At 45.6% G+C, this 25,462-nt stretch overlaps 1 protein-coding gene across 1 annotated transcript; it reads left to right on the top strand.

Moving 5' to 3' along the window:
- Positions 1-650: 650 nt before the first annotated feature.
- On the top strand, positions 651-13,947 carry LOC309522719 (uncharacterized protein; the record flags this gene model as incomplete). Its single annotated transcript, XM_082206190.1, has 6 exons — positions 651-659; positions 1,461-1,588; positions 1,683-1,805; positions 2,208-2,267; positions 2,361-2,418; positions 13,087-13,947. The coding sequence occupies 6 exons, from the start codon at positions 651-653 to the stop codon at positions 13,369-13,371; spliced, it is 663 nt and encodes a 220-aa protein (XP_082062316.1). The 3' UTR covers positions 13,372-13,947.
- Positions 13,948-25,462: the final 11,515 nt, after the last annotated feature.

Raw genomic sequence — 25,462 nt, 5'->3', positions numbered from 1 at the left:
TAACCCTAACCCTAACACTAACACTAACACTAACCGTAACCCTATCCCTAACCCTAACCCAATCCCTAACCCAAACCCTAATCGCAACACCCACCCTAAACCTAACCCTAACCCCAACCCTAACTCTAACCCTAACCGTAACCCAACCCTAACCCTTACGCTAACCGCAACCCCAACCCTAACTCTAACCCTAACCCTAACCCTAACCCTAACCCTGACTCAAACCCTAACCCTAACCCTAACCATTAGGAAGAACTTCCTGACAGTAAGAGCTGTTCGACAGTGGAATTTGCTGCCAAGGAGTGTGGTGGAGTCTCCTACTTTGGAGGTCTTTAAGCAGAGGCTTGACAACCATATGGCAGGAGTGCTCTGATGGTGTTTCCTGCTTGGCAGGGGGTTGGACTCGATGGCCCTTGTGGTCTCTTCCAACTCTATGATTCTATGATTCTATACTGTTGAGTTTTTGTTCCTTCAGATGTATATAAATCCAGAAAGTTTCAAACATGCCAGTAATTCTGTTCCTAAGTTAATACATTTGGAATACCCATTTTAAAAGCTGATGCATCAAACTGCTTCCTTTGTCTGTAACAGTTGCCTTGCTGATTTCAATGTGAAAAAGCAAATACTGCATTTTGAGGGTGAATCTACTGATGGCAATGGTAGAGGCGGCCTGGTAGAGGCATTGGAGTGAGTAGAGGTTTTCACCATTTTGCCGGCCATTTCTAAGCAAAAAAAGTCCAGCAAATGTTTAAGCACATACATATTCATAGTTAGGGAGGATGAGCCTTGACCATTTTTTCCTGTACATAAAGGGCAGAAAATTTTGTCTGCTAATGGTAAGGCTGAAATGACTGAGAAAATGTTTGAAACCTTATGAATCCTGACTCTCTGGCCATTTCTACTCATACATAAGGGGGTGGCTGATTGTTCCACTAATGACCAGAGCAGGGCCACACAAAATAATAATAGCCCACATTTGTGAAACATTATGGAATAGAGGTCTGTACCCTTAAATCTTGTAGATAAAGGAGGCATGTAGCTCCCAATTTTCTTTGCCTGCGGTACAGAGATGTATGTTTAGTGCAGGAAACATGATCCATAAATGCTGAGACTTTATTAGATATTTAATTTGACCCAAATTGTATTACTGGACATTTTGGTGAAAACTTGCATGATAGGGTAGATAGTGGCTGGGTTTCCGACAAATACTAAAATTTGGATCCTCGCCAGTACTTCTGTTCCTAAGGTAATATATTTATAAACCTGGTGTAGCAAACTGCTTCCTTTGCCTGTAACCTCTCACTTGGTTACCTTCAACTGCAATTGTAGCTCCTATTAAAAAAACTTTTGAATTATCAGAGGTGGCGATAGGGACTAATAACTAACAAGTAATCTCTAAATGCTCTACCGTAATTATAGCAGCAATACAGTTGTGGCTCTTCTGGCTGAAGGTCAACTAGGTGAGTGTCTTGTGCTTGGCTGAGGAGAAAAATCTCTGTTGTGTTCTGCCTGCAACTCTTTGTACAAAGATTATTTCAGGTCGCAGTGAGGGGGACCATTCAAGCACCCCGAGCCTGCTGGAGAAAAGGTAGGCTCTAAATGGAATAATACGTCAAATATGCAAACTAAATATTCCAAAGAGCTTGTATTAAGCAGTGTTGGTAATTCAATCCCTTTTTCAGAAGAGCTGCGAACTCGAAAGCCGAATGCAGTTGCTCTCCATGTTTCTACCTGGAGGGACTTCTCTTGTCGGGACACCACTGCAGGGGAGGCCCTTTCCTGTGCCACCACCACCACACAATAAGGTACATCTTTTGGTGGGACAGCCATCCTTGTTTTGTTCCAGCTCTTTTTTTGTACAGACCTCACAGAGCTACCTGTGCCTGAAGCAGATCTGCTCCATTGACAAAAGGCAATGTCAGAGCTCTTGATACATCAAGTGAACATGTGCAGTGTAGGATTGAGAGACACCTGCATCTTGACTGCACTGCTTAAGGTAACCTGCTGCTTTAGCTGCTGTGTGTGGAGGGGAGGGCTGCTGAAGATCCTAGTCTCTTCCAGGTGCACCTCAGTGACACAATAGAATTTTGCAAGCCTTCAGGAAACTTAACGGCAAGTGAACTTCACACTCTACAATTCAGTGATCTTTTTTAGGAGAATCCTTTCGTGCTGGCCTCTCCATTTCCCCCCGCTTGATCTCTTCACAGTTCTGTCGAAGAGCCCACCACACTCACTCAGGGGAAGCCGGCTCTTCCTGCAGAAGTCAGGTTAGTAAGAACAGTGGCGTTCAAAAAACATTTCTCTGGAATTGGTGGGAAAGAGCCGGGGACAAACTAATGAGTCCAGATTGCTTTTCACAGACCAGCCGAAGGAACTTCCAGGCCCATGAATTCACACTTCAGAGGGACGAACAAAAAGGTGAGCATAAAGGCAGGGTTTTAAGACTGGAATCAGTCTCTCTGTTCTGCACTGCAAATTAATGGCAGTGAAAATGGCACTCTGTGACTTCAACACATCTAGGTGAATATCCCTTGCTTGGCAAGGGATAAAACCTCGATTGTGTTCTGTCTGCAACTTCATAACTCTTAAGGGTTTTCTTTTTTCCTGAGAGAACATTTTGTATTCAGAGTGTTCTCTCAGGTTTTGCTTTTCACCTTGTTGCATTGCCAAAAACAAAAAAAAGCAAAAGACACTGGTGGTCGGCGCTCCTGGTTTCCAGGACGGGGTTCAAATCCCTGCGGTGTCCATGCTTACTTCCAATGCAACCTCTCTCTCTCTCTCTCTCTCTCTCTCTCTCTCTCTCTCTCTCTATCTCTTTATCTCTCCCCCTTAAGAACTAAATGAAGCAAAGTGCTCCTCTGTTTTATCACTGGTGTGTGTCTAAAACAAGATGGATTCCCATCCCAGCACTCCTTGTCATAGGGAACAAAATGCAGTACTTACTTCTTTTATATATATAGAAAAGACTGTCTATTAATTTTGCATTGTTTGTTTAGGAAGTAACCTAAATATACAAACAAACGGATCCTATTTAGATTATTCAGAATGTGGAAAAGGCCGGGATGAAAGAGGAAATGGCATGACGTTTGCTCATTAGCAGAAGAAGAACAGCAAATATCAGATGCTCAGGTGTCCTATTTTACAGAAGACAGTTGTCAATTTTCAGGGCTTTCAGAGGCTTGGGATGAGGACAGGTGGCAGTTCTCTGTATGACAGTGTGTCTGGTTTAAAGATACACAAGGAAGAGTAGGGGCACTGAAGTTGCCCATCAACATTGGCAGCAGACGAAGCACAAACACACAGGCCACAGTATTCCCCACTAAAGTGAGATGTATAGTATGCCTGGGACGCAGGTGGCGCTGTGGGTAAAACCTCAGCGCCTAGGACTTGCCGACTGCATGGTCGGTGGTTCGAATCCCCGCGGCGGGGTGAGCTCCCGTCGTTCGGTCCCAGCTCCTGCCCACCTAGCAGTTCGAAAGCACCCTTAAGTGCAAGTAGATAAATAGGTACCGCTTTATAGCAGGAAGGTAAACGGCGTTTCCGTGTGCTGCTCTGGTGCCAGTTCGCCGGAGCAGCAGCATCACGCTGGCCACGTGACCCGGAAGTGTTCTGCGGACAGCGCTGGCTCCTGGCCTCTAGAGTGAGATGAGCGCACAACCCTAGAGTCTGTCAAGACTGGCCCGTACTGGCAGGGGTACCTTTATCTTTATAGTATGCCTATGTAGAATTATAGGGTGACATAACACATCAGTCATACTTAAGGTAATATCATATACCCAACTAAGTCATACTCGGAATCACTGAAATCAGTGGGTCTAGTGACTATGACTTAATAGGATATAAATTACTAATATTTTAAAATGCACATCTACACACAGTGTATGCAAATTGGTGTCCATTCATTTGGCCAAGTGTCAATGGCTACTCTAAGCAAAGACATGTCCAATTTCTGTAACTGGGAGTATCTAGGGATGTGATATTGCATGTTCAGTCAGGCCCTTTTGTTTTCTCCTGATCCTGAGGAATGCGGTTTGACCCTAAGTAAGTTTACTTAGGAGGAAGTCCATGTGCTTCCAAAGACTTACTCCCTATTAAGTGCACTTTGGGGCAGGGCTATAGCATGTGTTGTATGCAGGGGGTGGGGTCCCAGGCATTTCCAGATAAGGCTGCTAGGAAAGATCCTTACAGACCCACTGCAAGTCGGTGATACCCAGACATTAGAACGGGGGTCGGCAACCTGCGGCTCCAGAGCCGCATGCGGCTCTTTAAAGCCTTTGCTGCGGCTCCGGGGCGGTGGCGAGGGGAGGAGGCGAGGGGCGGAGGTGACCAGCCTGCCGCCCGGCGGGCGGGGCGCCGTAAAGAAGAGCGCCCCCCTCGCCAGGCAGACATCCGCAGCGTGGGGAGCCTTGCCGGAGGTCCCGGCAAGGCTCCCCACGCTGCGGATAGCAGCCTGCCGCCCCACAGGCATCGGCCAGCCCCACAAGCTCGGGGGACAGCAGGGAGGCGAAGCGCCGCCATCCCGCTGTTCCTCGACCTGGTTCGGTTTCCCCGACCTGCTTTTGGGGGGGAAATAAAGGAAAAATTTTTTCCCTTTATTTCCCCCCAAAAAAACTAGGTGCGTCCTATGGGACGGAGCGTCCTATGGGGCGAAAAATACGGTATTTTTATAATGACGAATGCCTCATTATTAATTATTATTTACATCAGGCACTGATTATGATTTATGGTGCACTGGGGCCCTGATTAATTTTTTATGGCATTTTGGGGCATTGATTATTGGGCATAGCAAGTCGCGGTCGCGTGGAATTTGTGCTTTGTGACCGTTTGAAGTGGGGTTTTTTTCTTGGGAGGCTGGGCGGCACGAAGAGAGGGATTATTTTTATAATGATGAGGATGACATTGGGCCCTCATTATTAATTATTATTTACATCAGGCACTGATTATGATTTATGGTTCACTGGGGCCCTGGTTAATTTTCTTTGGCATTTTGTGGCATTGATTATGCAGTCGCGGTCGCGTGGAATTCCGCATGGAGTTAGTTGCCTGAAGCCCCTTTTTAGTTGCTTGAAGCCCCTTTTTAAACTTAAGCAGGTGAAAGTTTGGTGAATTGCTGCCAAGGAGTGTGGTGGAGTCTCCTTCTTTGGAGGTCTTTAAGCAGAGGCTTGACAACCATATGTCAGGAGTGCTCTGATGGTGTTTCCTGCTTGGCAGGGGGTTGGACTCGATGGCCCTCGTGGTCTCTTCCACATATGTATGTGAGCAGGTCTTCTCCAACATGAACTATATTAAAAACAAACACCGATCACGCCTCACAGATGACAGCTTGCAAGCCTGTGTGAAAATGAAGGTGACGTCTTACAGCCCTGATGTGCAGACACTGAGCACTGAGGTTCAGGAGCAAAAGTCCCATTAACCTGGTTACCTGGTTGTAAATTAAATATTTTAATTAGCTATTAATTTGTCCTTTTTTCTTGAGATTGACAGCTGACTGCACGATCCTGTATATATAGCATTAAGGCCAGAAACAATATATGTAGTGTTATATTTGTTTTAAATGTTGCAATGTTTTTGCGGCTCCCAGTTGTTGTTTTTTTTCCGGAAACGGGTCCAAGTGGCTCTTTTTGTCTTAAAGGTTGCAGACCCCTGCATTAGAAGAACTATCCGCCCAGATCTTCAGGAGGGCCAGAACTGCATTGTGAAACATTTTCCACATTAGCTTGTGGAAATTTCTTACTTACTTTGGGGCGGTATATTGCTGAAGGGAACGACACACCTTTCCCTGCAGTGAGATTTTCAAATTCCACACTTATCTGAAACATGCACATTTCTGCTAGTTATCTGAGGAAACATTGTACAGAAAACTGGAAAACTGGAAGTGTGAGTCACTGGTGCTTCCATTCCCCAAAATGTACATATATTAGATATACAGTACTGGGGAATGGGAGCACCAATGACTCTCACTTCCTCTTCCAATATTTATTTTAGTGCGTGTAATTCCCCTCTTTGAGAAAGTTCCAAAATTACTGAATTAGAAAGAAGTGCATGTGGCACTAAATGTGACACTCATTTGGTACCAATGTTCTGGCCCTGGTTACATGCCACAGAAGTGCTCTGGTTTGGCCAAAGACCAGCTTGTAAAGTTATACATGATTCTGCAAACCACCGTGTTCACCATAAATCTACAGCAATACTCATAAACCTCTCTGTTTGTTGTTTTACAGCTTTCTCAGAAAATCAAGCATGTGTGAAAGGTCACAGCCACGCCATAGATGCAAAGCACATTTAAAACACATGGTTTCCCCCCACACCCAGAATCATAGGAACTATAGTTGACCCCTCACAGAGCTACAATGCTTAGCTCTTTTAACAAACTACAGTTCCCAGAATTCTCTGGGGGAAGCCATGTGCTTTAAATGTATAGTGTGAATAGGACCAAAGTTCCACCCGCATTTTGTTGCGTCTCATAGATTTCTCCACTGACAGAGTTGGGGAAGAGCACAGTAGTTTCCTTGCACACGTGCCATTCCTTTCAGTGAGGCGCAAGAGAACTTTATGGCTGGCTGTGCCCTTAGAATATAACTGTGCCTGCAAGCTCTGTTGGAAGATAATAGTCTAGTATATGATGTATGTTAGGTTGGAACTGGAATTCTATTGCCATTGCAGTATCAGCTGTCAGCAAATTCCAATCAGATAATGGGACGGCAGACTAGACAGAGTAAGCAGGTCCTGTACTGCTGTAACTGGAATGCTGTTGGGTATCTAACATGACTCATATTCTGAATGTATTTCAGAACATGTTAACACATCATCTGGGGAAATTCTACTAATGGCACTACGCTCTAAAGAGAGTATCGTAAGGCAAACACCAAAACATGGGCAATTTCTGCTGTCCCCCCTATGCTATGGAATAACACCAGTTTCTGCACATAGCTTGTAAAGACTTTATTTTTCCCTGACCCATAAGATTGGAGCTAGTTCTTTTGTCCTTGAATCTCTCCCATTTTTATTTGCTCTTACGTGCTGTTGTTTTACTGGTTTCAGGTTGTATTTTGGTTTGAACGATATTGTTTTGTTTTTATGCTTTGTACCTCTAGGAGTTGTTTTTTGTTAACATACTAAGCCCACTTATAAATGCCTTTAAATAAATAAAATATGATATCCTTTCCTTCCAGTCTGTCCCTTCCTATTCTTGAGATAATTCACTGACCATGCAGTAATATAAAAACAAGAAAAATATCCACACCTATTTGGAGGCAGAGGAGTGGTTAACCATCTGGCATGAAATTGATATGAGCAACATATATTAAAGGCCATTTTAAAAAGAAGTATTTTACTTACCGTATTTTTCGCCCCATAAGACGCACTTTTTCCCCTCCCAAAATGAAGGGGAAATCGGGGTGCGTCTTATGGGGCGAATGCCTGCAAGCCTCGCGCGCCCGGCAGGAGGTCCCACCGGGTGCGCGAGGCTTGGGGCGGCAGCGGACTGCTTGCCGGCACGCAGAAGCTTGGGGCGCACTGACCTCAGCTTGCCCCAAGCTTCTGGATTAGCGCAGGGGTCCGCTAGCCCTGGGAGAGGCGCCCGGCTCTCCCACGCTAGCGGAGACCTTGCCGGCACGCAGAAGCTTGGGGCACGCTGAGCTCCGCACGCCCCAAGCTCCTGGTGTAGCGCAGCGCACCTGGGGGGGAAATAATTTTTTTCCCCTTTATTTCCCCCCCTAAAATCTAGGTGCGTCTTATGGGCCGGTGCGTCTTATGGGGCGAAAAATACGGTATTTTGCTTATAGCCATTTATCCGACCCCTGAGCTAAGGAGATAAGTAACTATACAACCTTTAGAGGACATCTGAAGGCAGCCCTGTATAATGAAGTTCTTTAATGTTTAATGATGTTTTTATATATGTTGGAAGCCACCCAGCATGGTTGGGGCAACCCAGTCAGATAGGAGGGATAATAATAATAATAATAATAATAATAATAATAATAATAATAATAATGGAATAGGACACCCCTATTTTTATCAGAGAAATGTTGGAGGGTGTGCAAGTATGAGGGATTTAAACAATTACACCTCCAAACTACCCTCTCTGTCTCAGCTATGCAGATGGCAGAGTAACCATCATATCGCTGTACCCCTGTTTCCAAGTTCACATAAACAGCTCAGGAGAATATCATTGGTGATGGCATGACAGACTGCCAAGAGAGCCATGAAAATAAATAGGGCTGCTCTCCCCTTGTCCCTCTCTAAGCCCAGGCCATCAGGGCAACCAAGACAGTTTTGGTGTTGAAAGTGGAACTGACACTCAATTAAAATGAGCCTATAAATCAGCTTCATGATTTAATTGACCAATTAAGTTGCATGAAACCAAACACACCTGTTTGCCTGTTGGAATGCTACTAACTTTCCTGATGTGGTACCAGAACAGAAAGTTTTGTTAAATATATAGAATGCAGAAATGAGCTGTAGTACATTGAAAATATTTCGCATATGTGCCACTGTACATCTGCTTTCTAGCCCGTAGGGAATGACACAGAGCAAAAGTTTTAAGTTTCTGCAATTCTTTGGGCAGAGACAAAAAGCGCCTGATCTTACAGCAGCGTTTTGTTTGTTTTCACTGCTCATTTTCTGGGATGTAAAACCTGTTTTCCTAATCCATCTGATCCAAGTTGGAAAGGGTGAACATATCCTCTCTTCAAACAATCATCCGGGCAAAAACAAACAATGTCATGTTACAGCAAAAAAATACTTTTTATTCAGTTTGATGATTCAGAATGTAAAAACGGTGTTGCTGAATCAGCCCAAGAGCCACAAACTCCCATGTTCTGTTTAGGACAGTAGCCAGCCAAATGCTTCTGAAAAGCTTCCAAGCAGATTCCAAGTGGATCCCTTCTCAGCATCTAGTATTGTGAAGTATTCAGCCTTCTGTTGTTGTTGTTGTTGTTTAGTCGTGTCCGACTCTTTGTGACCCCATGGACCAGAGCACGCCAGGCACTCCTGTCTTCCACTGCCTCCCTGTTATGTACTGAGTTGAATAGGATTCAAACTGCAGCAGTCTGATTGGCCCTAGAACAATAGGATCCAAACTGCAGCAGTCTGATTGGTCCTAGAACAATAGGATTCAGAATGCAACAGTCTGGTCCTAGAACAATGCAGCAGTATGATTGGTTGGCAGGAACCACCCAATCATGCTCCAGATATAAGTGAATCCACAACCTGATTGGCTTACAGTAGAATTCCAGAATTAGCCAATCATGTGCAGCCCATTGTGTAAATAATGTATATAAAGCAGATACTTTGAGGGGACTTGCATTCATTCCTCCTCACCACTATGAGCTGAATAAAGAGCATGAAATCACTTTGCGACTCTGAGTATATTTCACTCCCGCAGTTTGGTCAAACTCATGCTGGTAGCTTCGAGAACACTGTCCAACCATCTCATCCTCTGTCGTCCCCTTCTCCTTGTGCCCTCCATCTTTCCCAACATCAGGGTCTTTTCCAGGGAGTCTTCTCTTCTCATGAGGTGGCCAAAGTATTGGAGCCTCAGCTTCACGATCTGTCCTTCCAGTGAGCACTCAGGGCTGATTTCCTTCAGAATGGATAGGTTTGATCTTTCAGCCTTCTACATAGATATAAAAGCTAATCGGCACTAACAGATTGTTTTTGTACAGCACTGTTGACATGTAAACATTTCAGTACATTAAAATACATGAAAAAATACATGCGAACCAATGCAATCAGAGGTTTGAGTGTCGGACTAGGACCTGGGAGACCAGGGTTCAAATCCTTGTTCTTGGCCATGAAGCTCACTGGTGACCTTGGGCCAATTCCTGCCTCTCAGCACAAGCTACCTCGCAGGGTTGTTGTGAGAAGGGGAGGAGATGAACCATGTGCACCACCTTCAAGTTCCTTGGAGGAAAGGCGGAACGACAGTGTAATAAATACCTAAGAAATACAAGGCATGCAATGACATTCAGATTTCAGACTGTCTTGGAGCAAGAGGGAACTGCAGGTTCTTTTTTGCTCATGACTGGAGGGTCATATTTCTTCTTTTCCCGTTGCAGGGAGACAGCACCACTCATTTGTAAAGGACTCCTCCTTCACATTCTGTTAAGTTGTGGGTGAACATATCAGACGACACAGCGATTCTTCAAACAGCTCTTGTTTATTCACAGGCCAGGACAGAACTGAACTGAAGGGTTCAGCCACCCTGCTTATATAGAGCTCCACTACAACGCCACAGTAACAACTTTCTGTAACTATCCAATCACTGAACGTCACTTTCAATTCCTTATTTGAATGTGGACCTGAGTGAAAACTATCTACAGTATTCCCCCTGCTGGCCCAGGGTGAGAACTCCAGGACATAACACATTCCAGAGTTGTGAAGCAGAGGGGATTTCAGCAGATGTAGTTTGCATGGAAAGCATCCAAGATCCCTGAGTGCCACCTACACAACTGCTTAATAGTGCAATACCCCCATCTTCCTTCACATCTGGCTATCTTAAATTTTCTCCACCGCTATCCATATCCATATTATTATTGCTTCCTCTAGCTATGATTGTGTCTGCTAGGTTTCGGGAGCTGAGGCACAACCCTCAGTGTCCAAAGCTCTCACAGATTGTCTGCAAGATTTGTAGCTGAAAACCAGAACTCTGTATTTGGAAAGGAAAAAGCCCCAGTCAGGTACCAGTCTAACATTTTATGGTTCAAGGAACCCTCAGATAAACAGGTTTGAAATAAGCCAGACTTCCCAACAGCTGAAATACAGACGCACTGCTAGAATTTTCAATAACACCTTTGTACATTTCTCTGCCTTGCCGGATCATTATCACTAGTTGGTACCAGGCTGATCCCGGCTAGCTGATTAATTAATTAGTTAATGATTTAACTGTGGCCTCAAAGAGTAATTGTTAATGATTTAATTGTGGCTTTGAAGATACGGAGAACAGTATTGTTAGCAGCAATAAGCATTTAAGGAATGCAGCAGCTTACTTAACAAATCTGAAACTGAAGTTTTAGTGCCTGAGGTGGAAAATGGAAACGGTGTTCCCGGTTTACACTAATTAATGTGGTGGAACACATTCTATCTACTGGGGAATTCTCCGCCAGCCCTATTAAAATGAGCAGAAATTAAGCAGGAACATGAATGACAGAGTAATTCCTGTTCATTTCAATTGGGTTTTCACAGACCGTTCTGGTGAAATATGCTCCGTGGTTGTTAAGGACAATCAAAGAAACATTTGAACATTTTAGCGTAGTATAGGATAGGATTGAAATATTTTTTTAGGATATACAACCAGAACCAGTATCCATGGCTCTCTTCAAGAGCATTGGCTATTCCTCTACGGTTTTCCATAACACATTATTGTGAACAGGGATTTTCAGCTCTGACAAAAATGAAAAACAAGAAAAGAGAAAGGCTTCTTTTTGGTGACGAGGAGAGTTTGTCTCAAATTAGGCTGAGTATAATTGAGATTATCCAGCAGAAGCAAACTCATACTTCTCACTGAGCTTGTATACATACCTAAGGTACATATATTCAGGGAAGTTTTTAATGTGTGACATTTTAATGTATTTTTAATCTTTGTTGGAAGCCGCCCAGAGTGGCTGGGGAAACCCAACCAGACAGGCGGGGTACAAATAATAAATTACTATTACATATGTAAGAGGCTTGTTTATATTTTGTGAATTATTCATGTTCTTATGTTTTCTATTTTCGGGATGTCCGGTGATTGTATTATAAAACAGTTGCGTTCTATGTTTTAAATCAAGCACTGCTAGGAATTGTTGCTTTTTGTTTTCCAAGTTATTTATTATCAGTCTTGGAATGGCAGTCTGCCTTCCTACACACAGTAGTCTAGGGAGTGCTGAAGCCGCATAATTTTCAGTTAGAAAGTGACTGGTGGAAGGCTGCTTTCCAAAATCAAAACAGGGCCTGGAGTCTCGTTGCAGAGCTCTTGCTTGTGGTGACTGGAACATGTCGACTTTGCTAGGGCTGCAGTTTTTAACCATGCTGTTTTAATCACAATAGGACATGCACAGCACTCATTTAGGAAAATACACCATTTTATATATGCTGAGTCCCATTGTCTCTTCCCTACATACATACAGTGCATCCTTGTATTTCCACAGACAGGAGAAGAGCTTTCACGGAAAAGGGAGGCCTGTATTATTTTCAGACAATATTTACTCCATACCTCTTATTTAGAAATTAACAGTGGCGTAGCGTGGGGGGTGCAGGGGGGGCCGGCCGCACCGGGCGCAACATCTGGGGGTTAGGGTTAGGGGGCGCAAATCCACAGGTTAGGGGGCGCAAATCCACGGGTTAGGGGGCGCAAATCCACGGGTTAGGGGGCGCAAATTACTTGCCTTGCCCTGGGTGCTGACAACCCACGCTACGCCACTGGAAATTAAGCCATACTACATGACATAAGTTTTTGAATTCATGTGTTATTTACACTGGCATATCCCTTGCTGAAAAGCTAAACACACACACACTTTTAAAATGTGAGGGAAACTTCCTCCTGGTTTGATGCAGTTATTCAGCCTTTCTGTTCCTTTGCACCTGTCTTTTCTGTTTAGGCTGTGCACTTTAATGGAGCACAAACACAGATATTTTACGCACAATATCCTGAAACACTCCGGCTGCTGATTTCTGAAGGTCACCCTCCTCTTAAGAAACAACAACCGGCCAAAGAAGTTTTATGCACACACTCACGCAAAACCAAGCAGTCGGCAACATCAGTTATATTCCACTGGCTTCTAAGCTGACTGGCTGTAAATGAAAACGAACACTTATTAAACTTTCTGAAAGAAAAATTATAATGCAGTGGTGACTGTCACCAAATGCACGTGATCTTGTCCTTGGAGCAACCCCGTCCTCTAGGGCAGCCGGATAGTCTGCAGCTCTTGCCTCTTCCTGGCAGCAGTGGCGAATGATGTGCGGAGCAGAGAGAGCAGCTGCCTTATGCAAAGGCGGTTTCTTGCACATGCTGCGGAGGTAAGTGCAGGGCAGAAGGGGCTCATCAAACTGGGAAGGCAGCCCATTTAGGAGAAAGAAAACCGGTCCTAAACCTCTCTTGCCTTGCAGGGTTATCTTCCGGAGATGAAAAGGCCAGGGAGAAAATCCTACACAAATCCGGAGAGGATTCCCCAAGAGACGGCACCTTATACGCCTCCTTTTGGCAACTCCTGCAGTCCAGCTGGAGTCAGATGCCTCGCTCTGCTTTCCTTTGGACCACATCAGCAAGGCCAGGAGGAGGGTCTTGCAGCCCAGGATCTCCACACACACTGCCCAGGCTTGTACCCTGGAGAGGGTACAGTGGTACCTCTGGATGCCAATGGGATCTGTTCCAGAGCCCCGTTCATATCCTGAAGCGAACGCAACCCGCATCTGCGCTTGCGCGGGTCGCAATTCACCGCTTCCGTGCATGCCGTCATTTTGACCGTCTGCACATGTGTGAGCGGCGAAACCCGGAAGTAACACGCTCCGTTACTTCCGGGTCGCCGCGGAGCACAACTCGAAAATATTCACCCTGAAGCTACTTCAACCAGAGGTATGACTGTATTTCTGACCCAACTGCAGCTTCTGAACTATCCTTGAGGGTAGCCCTACATTAGGTGCCTTGCAGTAAACTACGCCCTGTCCCGGTCCAGGAACGGCAGTCTTTCTCCTGAACCGAACATATTTAAAGGTGCTTTTTTGTATTTTTCACATCCGTAATGTGAATAGAGTTGCTAGCTGTTGTCAGCAACCGTCTGGCCTTCTCTTATCTCTTTAACAGCAACATGACCTGCATAAATCAGCCAGTAGTACTTTTCAAGATACTGTACAGTAGATAAGCAGAGGTAAGCAAACCAAGCTTCTGTCAAAGGAGGAAGAGCAGGGGCCCCATAAAAAAAGTTGGCAGCCTTAAGAGTACACCTTAGATTGTTAAAGTGTATACCACAAAAGTGGGGCCATGCTAATCTCTGTATCGTTCCAATTTTAGTATATGTGCTGCCGAAGCGAGCACGTATACCACAAAAGTGGAAGGTGTGGCTATGAAAAACATGTGTTTGAAAGCGTGTGTATCCTGCAAGTGACCTGTGCCAGAGAGCCAGGATGGACTTCATCTCCCTGCTCAGTGAGCATACATTGAATGTCAAACTCAGGCTTATTGCTGTGTATCATAGGAATAATGAATTATTTCCCATGGGGCATTATGATTTTATTAATGTTAGTGGAATGCACATAGTGTAATATAAGCAGGTAGCAGTAGCAGCCACAGGGAAGCTTCTGAGGAGACCAACCTGGCTTCCATCAGAGCTTGCTTCTGCCAGAAAGAACACCCAGCTCCAGTTCCCTGTTATTGCCCTGGGAGTGGCGTAGGAAAGGACACTCTGGCTTCCAGCATCAGCCAAAAGAACAAAATCTGCCTGCCGTTATTCAAGCAAGAACACCAGCAAGGGCAGGTCTGCCGGGTCCTAGCAAGCTATAAATGATTGCAATGCTTATAGCTCACCATTCTGTTTTGGCATTAAAAACTGATTTTCCTCCTGGCGCTTTCCTCCTTCAGCTCCCTTTCCTTGATGCGTTTTGGGTTTTTTTAGTCCATCAGCTCGATGGCAGGTGTCCCCCCCCCCTCTTTTTTGCTGTGAACCGCTTTGGGAGACAATATTTATCTGAAAAGTGGGATAAAGTAAGTAAAATGAAACACTGAGCTGTATATTCTTGTCTTAGGCTCCATCTGCACGATAAATTTAAAGCAGTATCGTAACATTTTAAACAGTTGTGGCTTCCCCCAAAGAATTCTGGGAAGTGTAGTTTTTCTAAGGGTGGCGAGAGTTGTTAGAGACCCTTCATCTTCCCCTTACGAGAGCTAAAATTCCCTGAGAGGTTTAACAGCCAATCCCTCTTCCCAGGGAATTCTGGGAATTGTAGCTCTCTGAGGGGAATGGGCATCTCTTAGCAACTCTCCATATGCCTAGGAAACTACAGTTCCCGTGATTCTTTGGGTGGCACTGCTTTAAATATATTGTGCAGATGGCGCCTCAGTTATATGGTTTTAGAAGGGGCCAGGCCACCTTAGGACGGCAGTGAGTGGGCATTTGTCGCTGAACGATTTCTGGCTCAGCTGATAATAGTTTCATCTTCTGCCTTTGGAGGGGAATTTTGTTATTTATTTATGTAAGTTGTTTGCATCGTTTATACTCCACCCTTTCGCAAGAGACACTTGTGGCGCTTGACGTCGTCAAAAACAGCAAAGCTTACTAAAATAGGATTGAAATGGGGAACCGAGACAGAAGGAAAAAGTCAATAACCTAAAAACAGCCCCCAAGGCCTCATATTGGCCAGAATAAAAAGATGTTCAGGAAGCGGCCAAAATATTTGCTTTTGGAGTTAAAAACTGACAGAAGCTGAACTGGACACTGAATTCCTGCTAGATATAATCACTCTCCACTTTAGAAAATAAATATTATTCATTGCAGATAATGCATCCTTGAAACGAAAGATCCTGGTTCTAACTAAGGAGGCAATACAATACATCTGGACCCCTCAGATGGAGAGAGGTCCAAAACAGATGTTTCCTTTCCTGAAAGCATGGAAAAGTAGGAAATTTAGGTCAGCAACCGGTTAAGTGTTGAGGGAAGGCAAGCACAGCTTAGCTCAGGAAGGACAGTCTACGAGGGGATTCCTCTCTCGTACTGTTTCCCATGCTGACACATCAGCTTTCAAGACAAGCTGAGTTGCATCTCAACGTTTCGAACAGAAAAATAAAAATTAAGGGGTGGGGCAGTTCATCAGGCATCTTTGGGAAGGGAGTTCCACAATCTGGGTACATGCACCGAGAGAAGGCTGTCGGCTGTGTACACATCATACATTTAAAGCACACACCCCAAAATGAATCCTGGTAACTGCAGTTTGTCAAGGGTGCTGGGAATTGTAGCTCTGCCTGGGTAAACTACAGTTTTTAGGATTCTTTGGGGGAAGGGATATGCTTTAAATGTATGGTGTGTACATATGGTGTGTGCAACAGCCATGTACCGTATTTTTCGCTCCATAAGGCACACAGCCTGTCCGCTTCTCCCAGAGCTTCTCGGGGCTGCCGGGGGAAGCCCGGGTCCCCCCCAGCCCCAAAGAGCAAAGAAGCCAAGACAGCAAGCGGGATGCATCCCGCCGGCTGTCCTGGCTTCCTCTTTAGCCGCGTGCAACCTCTCCAGCCGGGAGAGGCTGCGCGCGGCAATGGCAATTCCCCCACCTCCCACAAAAGCCCACAGGAGCCGCGCACCCTTTAAGGAGGGCGCAGCTCCTGTGGGCTTTTCTATGAGGAGGGAGAAGGGACTGACTGGCGGCATCAGTCCCTTCTCCTTCCTGGGGGAAAGCCCGCAAGAGCCACGCAGAGCTTGTGTCCGGCTCTTGGGGGCGTTTCCTGCCTGCCTCCCCCCTGCATTCGCTCCATAAGACACACACACATTTCCCTTTACTTTTTAGGAGGGAAAAAGTGTGTCTTATGAGCCAGTGTGGTGTAGTGGTTAAGAGCGGTAGTCTCGTAATCTGGTGAACCGGGTTTGATTCTTCTTCTTACGGAGCGAAAAATACGGTACATCTCTGTTGCCAGGTCACACAGCAGATACTCTTTTACAGATCTTGACGTAGGAAGTAGGGAGGAAGGGATATGGCCTAGATGCTTCCAGACAGGGACTTTACATTGCGAAAAAATTCCACTGTGCATGTTTCACAAGTTCGCTTCCATGACTTCCCACTTTTCTGAGTCACAATATTCATTTGTTCTTCCCCTGCTTGACATCTGTGTTGGTGGGCGGAGCGTGACGGGCTAAATTTTTAAATCCTCCCCGCAAGCACTTTTCCCACACCCTCCATTACCTGTTGCCATTCTGGGCATGCACACAGGTATTTAAAAAAACACACCACCAAGCTCAGGAAATGCACTTGAACAAATGTTACCAAGTTTATCCAGCCAGTCTCACAGTGAGTAAAATTAGAGATTTGTGCTTTGGAGTTTGTGGGTGTAGGGGGGTCAATATCTACTTCCATTTGGTTTTTTATTTATTTTTTCATACTGAGGTGTTCTGCAAGGTGGAAGAGAGGTGGAGAGGTCGTCTGGGGGGAAAAACCTCAGTGTTTGTTTTTAAAAACCCAATGTATGTGCTAATGAAGGAGGTGATGACAGGTGCCCCACCTAGGCCTGAAGACACCCTAGGCTTCAAAACTGTCCAAAATTCCTTTTCTCTCTTCTTTCCTGGGAAAGGTGCCAAGAGTCCCAAAGACAGGAGCTTTCTGTTCATGCTCAGGAAACTCAACATGGGGCAGGACTCCTGAGGAGGAGGAGAAAGGGGAGGGAACTGGAAGGGGAATATATGCTCACTGCAAATGGCTGTGCTTGCGCTTGTTTTGTGAATCTATCACACTTGCTCCTTCTACCAGCCCGGATGGTAGAAATAGAGCTTTTTTTCTGAAACTATTCCTTGAGTTGACTCCCATTTCCCTGTCCCGGGCTCAAAGCTCTTCTCACCTGAGGCTAAAAAGGCTACACTATGATTTCGGCCTCCCAGGAATTCTCCCTCATTTCCTGTGTTAGGATCTTGAGAGAATATTTCCCTGATCTGGTCAGGCCTTCAGCATGTGGCAGCCACTGGAATGAAGTGTCTTTAGTTTGGTATCAGAAGCTACTGGAAACAAAATGGTTAGGTTGTGCCCAGCTGAGGAGCACATGGAAACAGGGGTGTGGTGACAGAGACACCCACAAAAACGGCACCACCGCACACAAAACAAACTGTTCACACACACACACCTGTGACTGAAGATGTATAATGAATTATTTTAACATCAGATTTTCTACAGTAAGTGGCAATCTGGATTAAATGTAAAAAAAGTTGTAGTAATGACTGGCTTTTTAATGCAACAGTGTCATGTTGGAGCTGCGAAAGAGCAACAAGAAATTTCCGGAATGAGCAGTGCTGGGTCCTCAATAAACTCCCATTTTGAAACACTCCTAGCCATTTATTGCTTTTAGGCGATAACCAGCACTTTTAATGGGTTCCAGAAAAAAGATCAGAAGCCCGCGAGACAGTTTTAACTACAGTGGTGCCTCGCAAGACGAAATTAATTCGTTCCGCGAGTTTTGTCGTCTTGCGATTTTTTTCGTCCCGCGAAGCATGGTGTCGGGAAAGTTTTGGAAAAGCTTCAAAAATCACCAAAGTCTTTAAAAACCTCAAAAAAGGCTACCACACCGCGTTCTATGAGTTGCTCCTCGAAGTCAAGTCGCAACTGTATTAACGGTGTTAAGAAAAAGGAAACAAACTTGCAAGACGTTTCCGTCTTGCGAAGCAAGCCCATAGGGAAAATCGTCTTGCGAAGCAGCTCAAAAAACAAAAAACCCTTTCGTCTAGCAAGTTTTTTGTCTTGCGAGGCATTTGTCTTGCGAGGTACCACTGTATGCAGCTTATGTGTGTCACAGCTCCCAACACCTCACTCTGGTCAATAGTCTGTTCCGGAAACACAAAGGCAGCCCCACACAGAGTGATTGCTAGTACTTCAGTGTTCTGCTCTCTGATTGGTTGGGCTGCGTGCCATTAGTGAGAGAGCTGCAAATACTGCATTTGCTTATTGTGCTGCCCTTTTATTGAATTTGTAAAAAGGCAGGTTCATATTTTGTTACATACCAAATATCATTGTTATTTACATAAAAACTTATGCACCGAGTTTCATTTATAAATAGGAAAGGTCACTGTATATATAAATAACAGTAAATCAGTAACAACAATGTAAAAATAAATAAATCATAAAACATGATTTTAGCAACCACAGTAGTCAGAAGGAAGGAAAGTTCAGTTATCAGCCGTCAGGAAATGCACAAACAGCATCCCAACTGCAGAAACATCCCATTATTGGTGCTCTCTTGATCTGTACCATGTGGGCACTGCAAAGGAAAACGCCCTTCTCCAAACCCTGGTGAAATAGGTGAACCCATTGCATTGGGTCTTTATGGTAGGCAGAGAGCATCACTTAGCGTCATCGCCTCCTCCTCTGCCCAGTTTTCCACTGTCAGTCAACATTCTGATTTTGGAAACAAATATTCCTTTAATGGACACTGATGGCTAAGAGATGCTGGCTTAAATTACCAATGCTATTTATTTTTGTAAATAACATTTATTGTATTTTTAAAAGTTACAGCACAACAAAAAAATAGCACCTGCTTGAATTATCATTAATGGGGGGGGGATGGGGAGATACTGAACTTAAGTCACAGAATCATGGAATTGGAAGGGACCCTGAGCATCGTCTAGTCCAACCCCCTTGCAATGCAGGAATCTTAACTAGAGCATCCATGACAGGTGGCCATCCATCCGCTGCTTAAAAACCTCCAAGGAAGGAGAACCCACCACTGGGGGGCCTGTTCCACTGTCAAAACTGCTCTTGCTGTCAGAAAGCTCTTCCTAGTGTTTAGCTGGAATATGCTTGAGGGTACAGGACGCAAGCAATCAGGACACAGTCAATAGGGAGGAAAGTTTCAGTTTTGCAACCTTTCTTTTTTTCTTTTATTAAAGTTTTCTTGGTTTACAAAAGTGTGCAATGTCTCTCGTGTTTTTCCCCCTTGTAACATTTTTACAAATCATTTTCATTTGTTGAGACATTAGGAAGAAAAGGGGGAAAGAGGTGGAGGGGGGAGGAAGATGGGTGGGGGTGGGGGTCAGGTTGCGATGTTTCTATTTCACTTACTATATGTAGGGTTTGGTGTCAGCGTTGCTTGTGCAAGACAATAATGCACCACAAAGAACTCATAACCCACCTACTTTCAGCAGCCAGAAGCATCATAGCCAGACACTGGAGAGACCTGTCAGGAGTAAGCATGGACCAATGGTACCAAATAGTATGGGAAACAGCTCTACTAGAAAAATTAACCAAAAAACTGAAACTGACATGGGGGAAAATAGAAGACACCTTCACCCCGGTATGGCTCCCCTTTATCACAAACACAGCCCAACAAGACAATGACAAAAATCCACCAACAGCATACAAATCAATGTGGCTAACCGGATCCAGTATCTTAAAAAGTAGAGACATCACCTTGCCGACAAAGGTCCGTATAGTAAAAGCTATGGTTTTCCCAGTAGTGATGTATGGAAGTGAGAGCTGGACCATAAAGAAGGCTGATCGCCAAAGAATTGATGCTTTTGGATTATGGTGCGGGAGTAGACTCTTGAGAGTCCCATGGACTGCAAGAAGATCAAACCTCTCCATTCTGAAGGAAATCAGCCCTGAGTGTTCACTGGAAGGACAGATCCTGAAGCTGAGGCTCCAGTACTTTGGCCACCTCATGAGAAGAGAAGACTCCCTGGAAAAGACCCTGATGTTGGGAAAGATGGAGGGCACAAGGAGAAGGGGACGACAGAGGACGAGATGGTTGGACAGTGTTCTCGAAGCTACCAGCATGAGTTTGACCAAACTGTGGGAGGCAGTGGAAGACAGAAGTTCCTGGCGTGCTCTGGTCCATGGGGTCACGAAGAGTCGGACACGACTAAATGACTAAACAACAACAAACCTGATCCAAAACACCTACTCACACATGAAAACAAAGACCACCACAGCCAACCACAAATGAATAACCATACCCTAGGCCAACCCCAACCTCTCTCACCACCAAAGGAACACAAGCGAACAGCAAAGTTTTGCAACCTTTATGACAATCGCTTGAGGAACCGTGTGCCAGCAACTTTAAAAGCTAGCACTGCCCATTGCTTGCTGCCCACTTCTCCACTTGCATTTTTGCAACAACAGCCTAGAGCACTTTGCACTTTCCTAAGACCAAGCCCAGTCGGTAGAACAAGAGACTCTTAACCACAGGGTCATGGGTTCGAGATTCCAGCATTGCGGAGGGTTAGACTAGATGACGCTTGTAGTCCCTTCCAATTCTATGAAGCCCGGTAGGTCAGAATTCCCCAGTCAGATCTTTATAAACTTCATAGCGGCCAAAATAACGACACAAAACCTACAGGCATTCTCGGGGGGCTATATTTGTTTGGGAAAGTGGGGCGGTACTTTTTAGCCTCACTTATCGCCTCCCCCTCTGCCCAGTTTTCCACTGTCACTCAACATTCTGATTTTGGAAACAATATTCCTTTAATGGACACTGATGGCTAAGAGATGCTGGCTTAAATTAACAATGCTTTTTTGTGAAATAACATTTATTGTATTTTTTAAAGTTACAGCACAACAAAAAAATAGCATCTGCTTGAATTATTGTTGACGGGGGGGGGGATGGGGAGATACTGAACTTAAATCATAGAATTGGAAGGGACCCTGAGCGTCATCTAGGTCCAAAACCTACAGGCAGTCTCGGGGGGGGGGGGCTATATTCGCTTGGGAAAGTGGGGCGGTGCTTTTTAACCCTTTCGCACCCGCCGCTGCCAGCGCCCGGCGGAAGGGCAGAGACTGCGGCTCCTCTGCAATCCTCGACGGCCGTCTGCCCCCCCCCCCCCGACCCCAAAGGTGGTCATCAGCCGCCTGGGTCCCCGCGAAGGAGCTGCAATGCGGCGAGGCCGCCTCCTCCGTACCGCCCGGCCGCCCGCCCCTCTCCGCCCGCCTCGCGCGTCTGCTGCAGTGGATCGTGCCGGCCACACTAATCAGCCGCCGCTCCGACGGGCAGCGCCGCCTCCCTCGCCCCAGACGGGATGACGGCATCCTCGGCTCCGCTGGGGGGCCAGTGACGTCATGCCGCAACCTCAGCCGCAACCGGGATCTGCAGCAGAGCGGAGCAGAAGTGGCGGCGGCGGCGCGCTGCTCCTTCTTCCTTCGCGGGCTGGTTTCTTTGGTTTCTGCCCACTCCGGACTAGGGCACACAGGATTTGGGCAAGGCAAAAGAGAAAGTGTTCCTTAGCTTTCTCTGCACACATCCCTTAATACATATGAATGAGTGCTTTAATAATAATTATAATCAGTGGCGTAGCGTGGGTTGTCAGCACCCGGGGCAAGGCAAGTAATTTGCGCCCCTAACCCGTGGATTTGCGCCCCCTAACCCATGGATTTGCGCCCCCTAACCCGTGGATTTGCGCCCCCTAACCCGTGGATTTGCGCCCCCTAACCCCCAGATGTTGCGCCCGGTGCGGCCGGCCCCCCCTGCACCCCCCACGCTACGCCACTGATTATAATTTATAATTATAATAATAGGTAAAGGGACCCCCGACCATTAGGTCCAGTCGTTGCCGACTCGGGTTGTGGCGCTCCATCACGCTTTATTGGCCAAGGGAGCCGGCGTACAGCTTCCGGGTCATGTGGCCAGCATGACTAAGCCGCTTCTGGCGAACCAGAGCAGCGCACAGAAACGCCGTTTACCTTCCCACCGGAGCAGTACCTATTTATCTACTTGCACTTTGGTGTGCTTTCGAACTGCTAGGTTGGCAGGAGCAGGGACCGAGCAACGGGAGCTCACCCTTCTGATCGGCAAGTCCTAGGCTCTGTGGTTTAACCCACAGCGCCACCCGCATCCCTAATAATAATAATAATAAAATTTATTTATACCCTGCCCTTCCCAGCCAAGACCGGGCGGCTAACACCAAATATAAAAACAATTGATTAAAATACAGCTTAAAAAACGAGATTAAAATACAACATTAAAACATTAAAATGCAGCCTCATTTCAGTGGAAACTCAATCAAAACTTTATTGGGGATAAAAACGTCAAGTCTTCACAAAGGCTAACTATCCAGACTGGTAGCTGACAGCAGCTTTTTGTTTTGTTTTGTTAAACGATTATTATTTTTTACTTCTGGAAAGGGAGGACGCAGATTAATGGGCATGCGCAAAGTTTTTATGATGATGGCAAGAAGTGGATTGTGAGAAGGCAACAGAAAGGGCACTTCTGATTTTCCACAGATACAAAATCAGCACTCGTAAGCTCAGGGTCGTGGGTCTAAGCCCCACATCGGGCAAAATATTCCTGCATTGCTGCAGGACTAGATGACCCTCGCGGTCCTTTCCAACGCTACAGTTCTATTAAAGAGCACCCATCCCATAATAAACACCCAGCAAGAAGCTGAATACGTTTCTTGCTCCAAACTGGAAACCGGAGACACGGTTGCGCAGAAAAGGGGGTCTGGAAAAGTCGAGTGTGGCAACTTATCTTGGTGAATTGCAGGGCATAACTCAGATGCAGATATGAAGGAAAAGTCACACACACCCCACAAACACTTCATTACTTTTAGCAGGGTGCCTATCCAAACATTTGTTCTGCTCTACATTCAGACCAGTCTCGAGGTCAGACACACACACACACACACACACCCCGTTGAACTTCTGGCCGTGACTGAAGGCTTAAAAAAACCCCACTCCATCAGGCTTTTGAACAGAACTCTGATTTTATATTTCAAACTAATTTTTGCCTTATTGCATGGGGTCTGTTGCACACTGCTTAGAGACAACTGTGATTAGGTAGCTGTAAACCACCTTAATATTTCAGAATAGGTGGTGTATGTTTTTAATTTTTTAAAAAAGTATATTAAGTGCTATGGGCTCCAGTGATTGTAATTACCATAATCACAAATTTACAAGTCGAGAATGGGGAGAGTTAGGCAGGCATTCAAAAAGACCGTGCTCTGCTGTAAAGCAGCACACAGTTCCTCAAAAGCCGAACAGTCCTTCCAAAACAGCTTGTTCTTGCCAGACTGCTGCAAAATTCAGACTTCCCTCTCTTTTGGCAGAACCCCAATTACTTTTCTCTCACCATCCAAGCAAGTGAAATATGCCCAACAGCTGCCAGCCTTCAATTATCATTTAAAGCAAGCATCTTCTAGCCATCAGTGCCCATTAAAGAATATTAAATAAGAATGTGGACTCAAGACAGTGGAAAGCTGGGTGGGTAGGGGAAATATGATGATGGATGAGGGACTTCCTACCATAATGGCCCTCTATCCACTGTAGAGACTAGCTTTGCAAAAACAACGGATCAATAAGAAAACAGGGACCATCATTTATCCTCTGATTGCGGTGGTGTCCTTCTTGCCAGCTTGGTGGTGCTGGGCTCAGGTGAACACACACCTGCAACATCTTCTACCACTGACCTCGTGCTGCTCCTCATCACCACCAGCCTATACCTGCCCATCCCACTCTGGGCAGCATAAATTGTGGATACGCAGGACTACCCTTTAAATGGATTTCTTCCCAGCCTAGTTGGTTTAGCATTAGGGCACCTGGTTCACAGGGCCCTTACTTAAGGAATCCCTTGTGCTGTTTCACTACTTCCAGAACGCCCATGGTGTAGATAGGGGAAATTCTTCAGCCCAGTGATCCCCTGCCAAGCTTCCATATGGCTGATGGGAACAATCTGGGAGCTATAAATAGGCGTGTTGTTCAGGGGTGGCCCAGGGGGGCTGTGTTGGGATCTCCACTCGGCCAAGCTGATAAAGCTCATTTTCCTCCGGAATCGCCCCCGATGATAATGAACGACCTGAGGCTTTGATGAGGCCTCAGGCACATCCCTGATTCAGCAGAGAACCCAAAGCAGCACATGGAAGTGATGAGATTTATGGCTACATGCTATGCTTTATTACTAAGCTACTCAGAGAGCAAAGAAAAATATATCCTCTCTCTGTGAGAGCAGAGAGCAACTGCGGAACAAAGGAACAGGAAAACCACTAACGTCACATACCGTCTCCCATGAGACTTCCAGCAGCCTGGACTGTCTCGGGAATGTAAACAGAGTCTTGTGACTCCAAATCACTGCTCAGTGGCAAACAGAAACTAACAGGCTGAGCCCTAGGTCTTTTGCCCTCTGCCCCTTCATACACCCCACAAACCTTTCTGCCTTCTCTCTCTCTCTCTCTCTCTCTCTCTCTCTCTCTCTCTCTCTCTCTCTCACACACACACACACACACACACACAAAATTTGCTTATAGGAATGCTGCAAAACACACTGCTGGTGAGACCCACCATCTAAGAGACTAAAATCTGCATCTATGCATATAAATGAGCACATGCATATTTTATGCAAATTTGTGCCAAAGCCCTGTGCCCTTTATGTACCTGGGAGCACCCCTGGCTATAAAGCCTCTACAGCTGGTGTCTTGCCACGCATGAGCACATGACATCCCCCAAAGAATCCTGGGAACTGTAGTTTATCCCTCACAGAGGGACAATTTCCTTTGCCCTTAAAGTTCCCATGATTTGTTTTGAGGGTTGCTTTAAAAATATGCTGCGTACACAGCCTTAACAGACCTAGGAGGTTCCGTGGCACCTGCTCCAACACACAACTATCTTAAATTTGTCCTTAAATCAGGGGCAAGTTGTTTGAGCAGGCACGTAACATTTCAGACGACCTGAAATTCGGCTCCATTTTGGGAAACCTGATTGATAGCGTCCTGCCAGCACACAGCAATGGTGACCACCAGGAAAGGAATGCAAGGGCTTTGTCACTGTTATGTCAGCAAGTCACTCTTTTGTCCTTGGGCTTCCTTGCTGCTTCAAGGAA

Source organism: Podarcis vaucheri (genome assembly GCF_965113315.1).
Source record: "Podarcis vaucheri genome assembly, chromosome: 17".
NCBI lineage: Eukaryota > Metazoa > Chordata > Lepidosauria > Squamata > Lacertidae > Podarcis > Podarcis vaucheri.
Note: the sequence above shows the minus strand (reverse complement) of the source record. Positions and strands in the feature narration are given on the sequence as shown.